This window comes from Perognathus longimembris, chromosome 21, assembly GCF_023159225.1.
Source record: "Perognathus longimembris pacificus isolate PPM17 chromosome 21, ASM2315922v1, whole genome shotgun sequence".
In the NCBI taxonomy this organism is placed as follows: Eukaryota; Metazoa; Chordata; class Mammalia; order Rodentia; family Heteromyidae; genus Perognathus; species Perognathus longimembris.
This window is the reverse complement of record NC_063181.1, coordinates 28,593,856-28,606,192: the sequence shown is the minus strand read 5'-3', so window position 1 is coordinate 28,606,192 and position 12,337 is coordinate 28,593,856. Positions and strand designations below refer to the sequence as shown.

Here is a 12,337-nt window from a genome sequence, read left to right as displayed (position 1 = left end):
TCTGACGTGTAGGTCTTGATCCATATGTAAATTACTGAAGCTCCTGTTTGGCTTTCTAGAAAATTGCAGAAAACCTGTCCAGAATTTGGCTTTTCCTTAGTCTTTTTCCAGATGGCTATGCTTCTTTACCAGGGTTGGCTTAATGAGCTTGCAGAGAGGGACTGACCACGATAAAGAATGTATTGCTTTACTCTGTTCTTTGCCAGGAGAAATATGTGCATCCTAGAGCCCACAGCTCTGACTAGCTCTGTGTGTAAATCAACTTCTCCCACCCAACTCCTCTCCCATAGCCTTCCATCAAGGTTCTATTGCTTACCTCCATTGCCTGCCTCCCTTTTGTGTTTGAACCCCTTGGGATAGGCACATGGCTAATTCACCCTGTAAAGTGATTCTTAGAAGTATTTGATATTGTTGAACATCGGTGAAGTTGCTTCTGAGAATTCTCAGTCCTTTCCTCTTATAACCTGATGCCAACCAGAGGCCTGTTATAGCCCACTGCCTGATCCTATGGCTTCCACTTTTATCTTTAGGCAGACATGACTAAATATCCTCATGTCTTCCACTGCTTGATGTTTGGGCCTTCATGACTTTACCTTGTTCTGTAGAAATTGTCTCTCTCTCTCTGTGTGTGTGTGTGTGTGTGTGTGTGTGTGTGTGTGTGTGTGTGTGTATAGATCACTGTTGGGTGCTAGAAGTTTATATTCTCCATTGTATTCATGTGTACTGACTTGGTATGTGCCTGGTAATAAGTTTAGAACTGAAACTTCCTGTTGTTTAGGTCAGGAAATGAGACTAACATAGTGAAAGCTTGGGGAGAGCTTTAGAAATAACTATTACTTTAAACTATACATATTTAGAAAGAAAGTAGTAATGAACTCAAAATCATTTATGTTAAAAGCCTTTTGAAAGTTTAATACTTTTCTATAATTTTTAGAAGAGTATCCTACAATCTACTAATTAAGATTTTAATCTGGGGATAGAGAATTATTGTTTTTTTTTAATTAGCATGTTTTACTAAACCTTGAATAAGTCTTTAAGAATCAAAAATTTTCTTCCGAAAAAGCACTTTGTGTTCCACATTGAAAAAGGATGGATCTCTGCATAAAAGTTGAGGAACTATGGAAGGCTAAGAGCAAATACTTTGGAATTTATACTTGAAGAAGGAAAACAGCTAGGATTTCCGTGGCTAAGTTACATGCATCCTATTACTTGCTGTATCCCCAGGAAGAGATAGAGGAAGACAGTGACCTGTCAGACTATGGTGATGATGTGGATGGGAAGAAAGACTCCTTGGCTGAACCATGTTTCATGCTGATTGGGGAGATTTTTGAACTTCGAGGAAGTAAGCTTGTTATTTTTACTATTGTTTAATACTATTGCCTGGCTAAGTGAGGCTCAGTTAATGTTACTTTATTCCTAAAATGCATCAGATATGTATTTATGTTCATGTGTTCATTTATTTAAGAAGTAGTTTTTTTTGGGGGGGGGTTAACAAATAGGGTTTTTTTTGGAGGGGGGCATTGCCAGTCTTGAGGCTTGAACTCAGGGCCTGAGCACTGTCCCTGACTTCTTTTTGCTCAAGGATAGCACTCTACCACTTGAGCCACAGCACCACTTCGAGCTTTTTCTATATATGTGGTGCTGAGGAATCGAACCAGGCCTTCATGTATACGAGGTAAGCACTCTACCACTAAGCCATATTCTCAGCCTTAATAAATAGTTTTAAGGACCAACCAGATGATGAAGGTATTCTTTGTGTTTCATATTAGTGCTGAAGACACCTCAGATATAGAGCAACCCTGTACTCTCAAGTTTGATCATGATTTGTCCTTATATGTTCCTCTCAATACAGAAGGATAAAATGCAGTTAATTTCTTTTATATGATTCAACATTGTTGCTTGCTTTATCACCAGAAGTCATACTGAAGATATTTTTTCTAGCAGACAAAGAGTCTTCCTAACAGAGGAAGAGTCTTCTTGTTTAAAGGTATGGTTTTGGTGCTAGGATAGCATTATGGCCAGAGATGGCAGGAAAGCTTCTGTCCCATTTTTCATTCTCATTCCTCTAGTACAGTGATTTGGTAGAGGGAGGTGGGTGACACTTGGTGATTCCTGGAGACATTTGGTTGTCACAGTCTAGGGCTGGGAAGTACAGCTGGCATCTGGTGAGAAGATAATACTGAGTGTCATCCTTAAGTGCTCTCTAGAGCATCCATAAGAGTTACCTAGCCACAGTGACAGTACTGGAGCTGAGAAATCCTTCCCTAGAGATTCTTAAAAGAATATTTGCAAACTGGGGATCAAAATATTATTTTCTTAAGAGCTACATGAGTGCTTGGCTCCAGAACAGTATTTTGATGAAAGGTAAACTACATGCCTTAGTCTGGAGTCCTGAACAGAACTTAGTATTCTCTGCTCACCTGTTCACAGCTTTGTAACCCTCATACTTGTGAGACCTGTCTACGTGGTCTTACCTGGAGATTCAGTACTAGCTGGAGATATGGCAGGTGCTTACATGCCTTCTAATCACTTCGAAGAGGAAACAAAAAAGAAAAGAGCAAAAGTATATGATACACATTCATGTCACCCACTAATAAAATGATTATCCTGGGCTGTTTCTACTCATCCTCTTCTCTTGAGGGGAAATGTAGGCAAAGAGTGGTCTTACATGGAAAACGAAGCTGAGTGTTCTTTACACTTGTAAATCCTCTAACATGTCACTTAGACATGTGAAAAATTACTAACAAGAAAAAGTTATATTATAATCTTAAGTATATCATCTATGTATTTTAATCCTTAGCATCTTTTACAGTGCATTAATCCTGAGTAGGTGATCAATAAAATGCTAAGGTGGCTACACTGATGACTCAACAGAAAAGAGAATTTCAGGGGCCAGAATTAATGAATCTTGTTCATTGACCCTTTTCTTCTAAGCCAAAACTAAGAAAATACATAATTTCAGTCATCATCACTTTGGATATATGTTTTATATAATACTCTGTAGGGAAACAAAATTTTTTATAGATTTTTCTTTCAATGAATTAGCATTGAAAGAATCCAAAAATGGATTTCACATTAAGCAATCAATGGTATTACATTCTATACTGAAGGCAGCCCCAAATGTGTGTGTGTGTGTGTGTGTGTGTGTGTGTGTGTGTGTATGGAAGTTCATTCATTTTAGCATAATTTCAATAATGAAAGGAAAATCTGTGACTTTCCCTATTTGAACTTTGGAAGCTATACACTGATGTTTAACTAAATTTAACATGAGAAGAGAAAGACAGTTTTCCACCCGAGGTTTGTCCTTTCCTCAATGAAAGCTGGTCCCTGAAATCATGAATTTTCCCTGTGTTGTTAAAAAACGAGGATGTACTACTACTATTGTAGACTTGGCTGGCTTGCCCTTTTCCATAAATACAAAGAGACTAAGAGACCTAGTAGATGTGCCAGAACCAGACAGCAGCCAGGATAGACCTAAAAAATGATGTCCTCACAGGGTGCCATGTCTTCCATGGAAAGCCTGCTCAGAAGCATGTGTGCTTTTCCAGTGACATTTCAAAGGGGAATAAATAGAACATCCTTTATAATGAGATGTGATATATTTGCCATCAGCAAAGCTTCATGCTGCTGCAGCTGCTTCTGTAGCTTTGAACAAATGAAAAAGGAGGAATGGGTCTATTTTGTGGAGGAAGGGTCCTGAAGGGGTGGAAAAAGTAGAGCAAGGGGATATCAGTGATAAGAGAGTATTTGTAACAAAATGATTTGGAGTTCAGTATATAAAAATGACCCAGGAGCAGTGTTTTGTTTTGTTTTGTTTTTATACCTACTGAACTTCCATGCATGTCTCCTAGAGTTGCTTTTGTCCTCAGGCCCTCTGAACTACCTTTCTTGTCCCAGAAAGGCAGAAAAGTTATCATAACAGACATGCTCATCCAGCCCAAAAGAGGAACTAAAAATTAACATGTCTACATACTTGACAGTATTCTAGCAAATCCCATCTAAGAGTTCAAGACAGTTTTGAGGCATGGATCTGATTCTAAGGCTTGACTGTTAACTTGGAGGTTAATAGTACCTTAATTGGGCATTTAGATCCATTGATTAAGGTATATTTATAAACTGCTTTGTTTAAAGGAAACTGTTTTGCACAACCTCTTAAAGATAACTTTTTAAATTAGAAATGGCTAGTAATAGGTCTAGTAATAGGTCTGTTGTTCTCTTTTTTAAAAAGTGTTATAAAGGTGAAATGCAGAGAGGTTACAGTTATGTGGTTGACCTTCACTTCTGTGGATGGGCTAATGAAAAGATCTTTGTGAATTTGCTCATTTTAGGTTTTCTTGCTGGGTGCATGAGGCTTGATTTCTTATCTCCATTGTCACTAGCTAAGCATTTCAAGCACTCTTGCCACTAGGTCATATTCCCAGCATAGCTAAGCATTTCAAATGGAGCTGGAGATTAAATTTTATGTAATCATAGCTTTTTTTGCCTTCAGTGGTTTATGTTCATATTATGCACCTACAAAAATGTTTTTCCTTATTAAATAACAAAAGTTGGGGTCTGTAGAGTCTTTCTCACACAGAAGAGAAAGGGGGAAAAAAGTAAAGCTCATGTTAATCTCATCCTTTTCCAGATGAGAAAACTGAGGTCTAACAAGTGTCTGACTGCCTGTTAAAGAAAATGGTGCTGGAGATTGTGGAATTCAGATCCCATTCACAATTCTGGCTTTTCGCATTTTTCCTTTCTTTCCCCAAATACATAATGTTCTACAGGCTACTATTTAAGTGGGAACAGTTAGACATACCACTTTATAATATTTGACAATATTTGTTAACATTTGACTATAGATGTTTCTCATTCAGAACTGAGTGTTAGAAAACTGGGTTCAGCAAGCCAGACAGAAACCTAAATTTAGAACTTCGCTGTTTCTAGTGGGGAACAGGCATATTGTCAGTAGCCTGGGGTGGGGACACAGGAAGTGAAGTATTATTTCCACATGCTAGCTCAGCTGTTCTGTAGACAACTAGAAGTTGGGGGTGGTGGATACCTTCTTAGATTTCATCTCATAAGTTGCTTAGTAATAAAATGAAAACTTGGTCTGAGGAATTTTCCTGAGCGGAAAGACTGTATGCTAAAACCCAAATTCTGCATAAAACAACAACGACAAAGAAAACACACTGATTTATGTCAGGACTCAGACTGAATTAAGTGGTAAGATTTGTGTTTTGTAAAGTTTCCATAATTGTGCTATTCTGTGATAAAATTTTTTTCTCTGATTTACATTTCAGTGTTTAAGTGGGTGAGGAGAACATTAATTGCTCTCGTTCAGGTCACTTTTGGAAGAACTATCAACAAGTGAGTTATTAAAAATTAATGTTTGAATCCATGACAACTAGTTAAATACTTTAGGAATAATAGCCAATGATTCTCTTCTTTTACCATATAAAATATATAAAGAAAATGTGTTGGTTACTCTTTTATATTGATTTACAAATAGATTATATTTTCTTTGTGGTCATAACCAAATTTCTAAGATTGAATAAAAGTTTTGTATGCAACTTATGGGCAGGAACAGGAGGAAGAAACAGGGAAAGCGAAGGAAAGGGTGACATGGCCCAAATGTATCACCTGAATTGTGAAATAGTAACCCCTGTGTACAACACCTTAATAATAATAAAATAATTTTAGTTGTCTATCAGAGACATATTTAGTTACTTGATGTTTTGTTTTAACCATAAAAATAGTATGTTTAACTCATTTCCATCTTAGGCAAACTGCTCAGTATTGATGGACCCGAGTAAGAAAATTAACAAAACAGCCTTCTCCTCAGCATTGCATATTTGTTTTTCTTGCCACTTTTAGAAAATCATGTATACATTCTTTGTTCCTTTTTATGATATTGGCTTCTAATTATAAAATGTTATGGTTTATTGTGCTTTATGAGTGGTAAATACACTTTGCAATTCTTTTCATGGAAACAGAGGGAAAGCAACTTTTAGAGAATTTTCAGTTATTTCATTTCAGTGGGTTTATCAGGTGGAGAGTATAAGAGCACATGGCACTTTGCTATTTTTACCTTTAGCAGATGATGACATATAACATAGGCCTTTTGTCTAGAAAAATTAGTGTCTCACATACCAGATTTGCTTCAAAGCCTTCTAAAGGTTTTGGGTGGTATAATATATTATATAATATTATATATATGTATATTTATATAACTTTAGGTAAGAGTTACCTAATTTTAAATCTTAAATTTTGTTCCTTCACTTCTTGGACCACCACTGATTAACCTAAAGCAAAGACTACACAGAGAACAACAGATTTTTCATAAAAGTTAAGCAGGCAGGTCAGCAGGTATTCTCTTAAATTAAAAATCCTTTTGGCAATACAGCTATCAATTCCATGTAGCCAAAACAGTCATAGGCAGTAATATACTCCAGGTGGTAGTCAAAAAATTTATTTATATAAAGCAGCACAGAAATTCCATTAAAGTAATAGAATGGCTTTATTTGATCTAGATTTGAATTGTACAATTCTAAGCAACATAAAGACAAAGGCTAAAAGGTGAACCAATGCAACAGCATTACCTACAACACTATATGCTGTTATCAAACTGTACAATTCATGGGGGGGGGGAGTGAAGGAAAAAAGGGGGAAGGAGGGAGAAAAATGAGGGAAGAGGTAACAAGTTTGATAAGAAATGTACTCACTGCCTTACATATGAAACTGTAACCCCTCTGTACATGTTGACAATAAATTAATTAAGAAGTATCATAGGAAACTTAGTATTAGAACAGAATTAACCTTATAGCTTGACTCAGTATAATTTACTCATTTAAAAGTGACTAAGATGTGCAAAGTACTAGGCTTGAAATACTAGTTTCAGAGCCATTTCTGAAACTTTTATATTATCCTTTTTTAAAGTTTGGTTGGGAAGTCAGATTCTTAAAGATTTTTTGATTGTCATAAATCAAATTTGAAGCTTTAAGTTTTTCTGGCATTAACAGTCTAAAATAATTATTTTCCCCTTTTGAATAGAAAAGCTTCTTCCTTCCAACCTAACAACCACTCCTGGGCTTTTTTGATTCATGTTTACTTATCTCTTTGAAGTAGAACTGGTTAAAATTTGATCAACTAATAGGATTGTATAAAAGACTTTACTAAGTAGACAAAAACCATTTATGCATAAGTGCAAATCAAGTATTTGCCAATTTTTATTCTTGTCAATATTTGAAATTGTCTAGCTAGTAAGTACTACACTAGCCAGGCATAAAAATTCATAAGACTCTTTCTCAACCCAGGAGTAACTGGGCACAGGAGTACACATCTCTTCTCTTAGCTACATGGGAGGCTCAAATCAGAGGATGGTGATTCCAGGCCAGCCAGGGCACAGAAAAGTTTGCAAGCCTCCATTCTCAACAGAGTAAGCTAGACATAGTGGCACACTCCTGTCATTCCAGCCATGGTGGGAAGCCCATAATAGGTAGATTATGGTCCAAGTATGCACTTAGAAACAGACCCTATTTCAAAAATAAACAGTGTAGAAAATGGTTGGAAGTGTGACCCAAGGGATAGATTGCCTGCCTAGAAAAACGACATGTGAGTTCAAACCCCAAAAAGGCAGAAGTGAATCTTTCAGGTTACAATGCTTCATAGATAATTAGAGCAGTTACAAGCTTAAATCATTCTGTAGGTTCTTGTCTATGCAGATTGGAACTTCAGGGCAAACATTTTGAGAGGTTTGTGCCAATGAGAACCTGAGCTCCCAAAATGAGCGGTCATCTCATATGATCAAGATGAGAAAAAAAACTTACAGAGCCAGAGTTTGAGAATTCCATTTCTAGTTTTATTTATCAAACATTTAGATCAGGTTGCACCTTCACCTACCCCTGAATGAATATTTTTTCAGAACAGAGTACATATTTGTTGAAAAACCTCATCTAAGCAAAATTTTTCCTCTTACAAGACAAATCCGGGACACAGTGAACTGGATTTTCAGTGAGCAAATGTTGATTTACTACATCGGTGTTTTCCGGGATGCTTTTTGGCCAAATGGGAAATTGGCAGCACCATCTGCAATTAGAAGTGACGCAGGAAGTCAGGAAACAAAACAGAAGGCGCAGCAAAAGCTACTTGAAAACATTCCAGGTGAGGCTGGCTTTCTATCAGAGGGTGCAGAAATAAGAAGGAAATGGCAGCCCTGTGAAATATTTTCATTTCTGTCTCTCAGGAAATATTTTAATTTTAAGCATCTGGCTTTTCTGTTAAAGCTATTTCTTTCTAAGTTATACTGAGAATCTTAAGAACATTTAACTACAGAAATGTGCTAATAATGAAAGTGCTTTAGAGATCAGGCTAATATTTTATTAATGTAAAATTTTAGAAATATGTTAAAAATTTTGTTAACTAGTAAGAGCAATGTGCTAAGTGGACATTATTTTAAACATTTGCAATGACTGACCACTCACATTCTTATTGCCTTAGCATGATCTAGTGCTTTTATGAGCTATGATACATATGCATCTGAGACACCTCCACTGAATGCACACTGGATAACTTTATCAGTAGCTATTTCAGACACAATCGATGGTTTTCAGAGCTGGGTATGTGGCTTAGGGATAGGATTCACTCTTTAACAATGCATTAGAAAACAGAAGTGTTAATTTTACAGATACACTTCAGAGCCTTGTTGGACAGCAGAATGCCCGCCATGGTATAATAAAAATATTCAAGGCACTTCAAGAAAGAAGAGCCAACAAGCATCTATTATATGTGAGTAAATTGAAGCCACTTAGATAATTATTTCTTGGGTTTCATGTTTCTGTTCAAACATGGGTAAAAATTAATCCTTTATAATCTTTTTTTTTGCCAGTCCTGGGGCTTGAACTCATGGCCTGGGTGCTGCACTCCACCACTTGAGCCACAGGGCCACCTTCAGCTTTTTCTGAGTAGTTTTTGTTGGAGATAAGAGTTTCATGGACTTTTCTGCCCAGGTTGGCTTTGAACTGCAATCCTCAATTCTCAGCCTCTCGAGTAACTTATAGGTGTGAGCCACTGGTGCCAGGCCTCTGTATTCTTACTGTGATAATGCTGTATCTATTTTCTTGCCTCATTTTTTTTTTTTTTTTTGCCTGTTTCTTTGGTTAGAAAAAAAACAGAGTACCACAGTGAGCACAGCATGGTCATCCTTACATTCTCCCTGTCTCTATTCTGATGCAGATTTGCAAGGTTGCTTGGTTTGCTTTAAAGTACACTGTTTGCCAGTCATCTTTTCTTCTTTTTTGTGCTGCTACTGGGCTTAAACTCAGAGTCTCACACTTGACTTTTTTACTCAAGAGTAGCACTCTTAGCTCTTGAGTTACACCTCCACTTCCTCTCAGTCATCATTCAAATTAGAGTTACCAATGTTAAATAGTGTGGATGGCATGATAATGGTTAATAGGCCATGAAATAAACTGAGTTTATATAGCATTAGTTCCTTTCATCTAAGAGTCCCTTTTGTGCCAGTTTTGGAACTAAAATTGGACTTTGAACTGAGACATAGAGGATCTTTGAGTAAACTCTTGGGAGAAATCTTCATACTTCTACTTTTTTTCTTTTTTCTTGGTGCAGGTGCTGTTGGAGCTGCTACTAATTGAACTGTGTCCTGAGCTAAGAACTCACTTAGATCAATTCAAGGCTGGTCAAGTCTGAGACTGCACAAATCAGCCACCAGAGAAATGTCTGTGTAATAATAGACATGAAACATTTTCCTCTTTTCCATAGAGGGCCTGACTGAGAACCATACCAATTTTTATTTTTATTTCAGTTCTTCCCTCTAGTTTTACGTAAACAAGCAGAATTGAGGGAGAGGGAGACTGGATACTGTAGTAGGCCACAACAAAAAAATTCTGTTTATTAATTTTACTTAAATACTATTAATACTTTAAAGTTCAACATGCTGGTTGAAATACAAATGTTAATAGGTGACAAGTACCTAGGACATATTTTAAATATTTATGGAAACCAGTTTTGTTTTAAAATGAAGAACTATGAATATGAATATTGTACAGTTGATTTCCTCACTGAGGATTATAGACATTCCTGTGTTATTTCACGTGTATGAGAAACATTGTTGTGCAATGCTTTGTGTAAAGTTACTGTGAAAATTTTGTCTTTATTTTTACCAAAGATTTCCCATAGTTTGAAGCATTTGAAGCAATAAAATATAAAAATGAATTATAGTGCTCAATGATCTTAAAGATGTTTATATCTCAAAAAGAGAAGTTGAAACAATTCAAAATATTTTTTGTTATCTGTAGGTAGTTTTACAGAGGTGTTGCCATTTAACAAAGAAGTTTATGGATAAGTCTTGATCAGTGTCACCCTTTCAATATTCTCTCATCCCTCCCGTGGCCACCTCATTCGTCTTAATTTTACAGGATATACATTGAATTTTTGACTATATTCTCCCCCTCTTCTCTCTACAGTTCATCTATACCCTTCCTACCCTACCCCTTTAAAGTACTTGATTTGATTTCTTCTCTGGCCATAAATAAAATGCAAATCAAAATGACATTGAAATTACACCATTACGAAAAAAACAGTAATAGATGCTAGTGAGGATGTGGCCAAAATGGAACCCTATTACACTGTTGATGGGGATGTAAACTTGTTCAACCACTCTGGAAAGCAATGTGTAGGTTCCTCAGAAAAACATAGAACTACTCTACAATCCACCAGTTCCACCCTGGACATTTATATTAATGATTACAAACCAGGACACAGTATAGCCACCAGCACAACCATGTTCATTACATGTACATTCGGTATAACCAAGATACAAATGAGTCCAGATGCTCCTCAATGGATGAATTGATTAAGAAAATGTGGTATACAAACACAATAGAATTTTACTCATTCATTAGAAAGAATAATGTACCATTTGTAAAGAAATGGGAAGACCTGGAAAAATCATGTTAAGTGAAGTAAGTCAGGCTCAGAGACAAAGGATGTATGTTTTCCCTTATTTGTGGAAGCTAGAATTAGCTTATAAACTTATAAGTAAATATGTTGGGTAGTATGCAAGTATTTACAAATGTGTTAGTTGAAATATGGTAGATTCAAGGGAGAACTCAGTGTAACTCTTTACAAAAGCAGAGTCAAAGTTCATGAAAATATTGAGTGCTTTGTAGAAAATACAGTCCACTAAAGTACTTCTGCGAGGTGGTACTGCTTTGTCCACACATATGTATGTGAAATACATGCTTTTTAGTGCATGAAATTAGCCAAATTAGTGCTAAAATGAGGTGTTAGGGAAGTAAGATTGTGAACTGAACCTTGAAAGAAGATCAGGAAAATAGAGAAGGGATGTTACTTGGGAGGCTTTGTGGACTTGATTATGTTATTCAGCCTGAACTTGAGGGGCATTGGTGAGACCCATAATACAGATGTTTTGTTTTTGACAGTGGGGCCATAGAGAAGTCATTGAATGTTTGTTGGGACTTCACCATTTCCTGAACAGTGATAATAAAACACTTAACATCTCCAGCCCCCAAAAGAAGTGCAAACAAAACAATTGCAATTCAAAAATTGTTTGATTTCACAAAAGAAATTACTAAACATTTATTCACGTGGAATAGGTATAGCTCTAATTGTTGATAAATTCTGAATTAGTATTAAAAACTAGTACACCAAATTTTATCTTTGAGATTCTTTTGGTTATAGCTTTTTAATCGTTTCTTTTTGAAACCAAGATATTTGAGACTTCAGAAAAACCCAAAGTTGGTTATTTGTGTGCGTATGAATTCAAAGTGATATTGAAAAGACCACTTAAAATGCATTTAGTGTAGCTAAGAAATTTGAAGGTGCCAAGCCTAAAGTACTTACCACAACAATTACTGGAAATGCCTATCTTCTGTATAACTCTATGCGGTCACTTAACTCTTGCTGTTAAATTTATACTGCACACAAGGGAAAATATTCTGATGCCTCAGTATTTCTTAATTTACGAGTTAGTAACTATAATGAATATTCCAGAAGTTTTTAAGATAATAATTTGGAAGCCTCAGCTCACTTGAGTTAAAGACAAATGGCATTTATAGGTTAATGTAGTGATTTGCAGGCCCCAGATCATCACTTTTGGTAAGTACAGTAAACTGAAATCTTAAGTTCCATGTTGGATTCACATTTAGGGATAGCATAGTACCACATATGACATGTGTCAGATTCTTAATGTTTAGGATTTCTCTGATGTATACTTTATGTTTGTATTGTTTTTCCAGTGTTAAGAGATCAAAGCTCCAGGCCTCACTCATTCTAACCAAGCACTTTACCATTATACTACATTCCCAGCCCTGAAACA

General features: G+C 36.2%; 1 protein-coding gene across 1 annotated transcript in view; it reads left to right on the top strand.

Moving 5' to 3' along the window:
- Window positions 1-10,225, top strand: part of Snx25 (sorting nexin 25) — a 95,148-nt gene extending 84,923 nt beyond the window's left edge. The window contains exons 15-19 of the mRNA XM_048330828.1: window positions 1,225-1,342; window positions 5,283-5,349; window positions 7,961-8,142; window positions 8,666-8,766; window positions 9,607-10,225. Coding sequence (XP_048186785.1) covers window positions 1,225-1,342; window positions 5,283-5,349; window positions 7,961-8,142; window positions 8,666-8,766; window positions 9,607-9,687 — 549 coding nt within the window. The 3' untranslated portion in view covers window positions 9,688-10,225. The remainder of the gene's footprint in view (window positions 1-1,224; window positions 1,343-5,282; window positions 5,350-7,960; window positions 8,143-8,665; window positions 8,767-9,606) is intronic.
- Window positions 10,226-12,337: the final 2,112 nt, after the last annotated feature.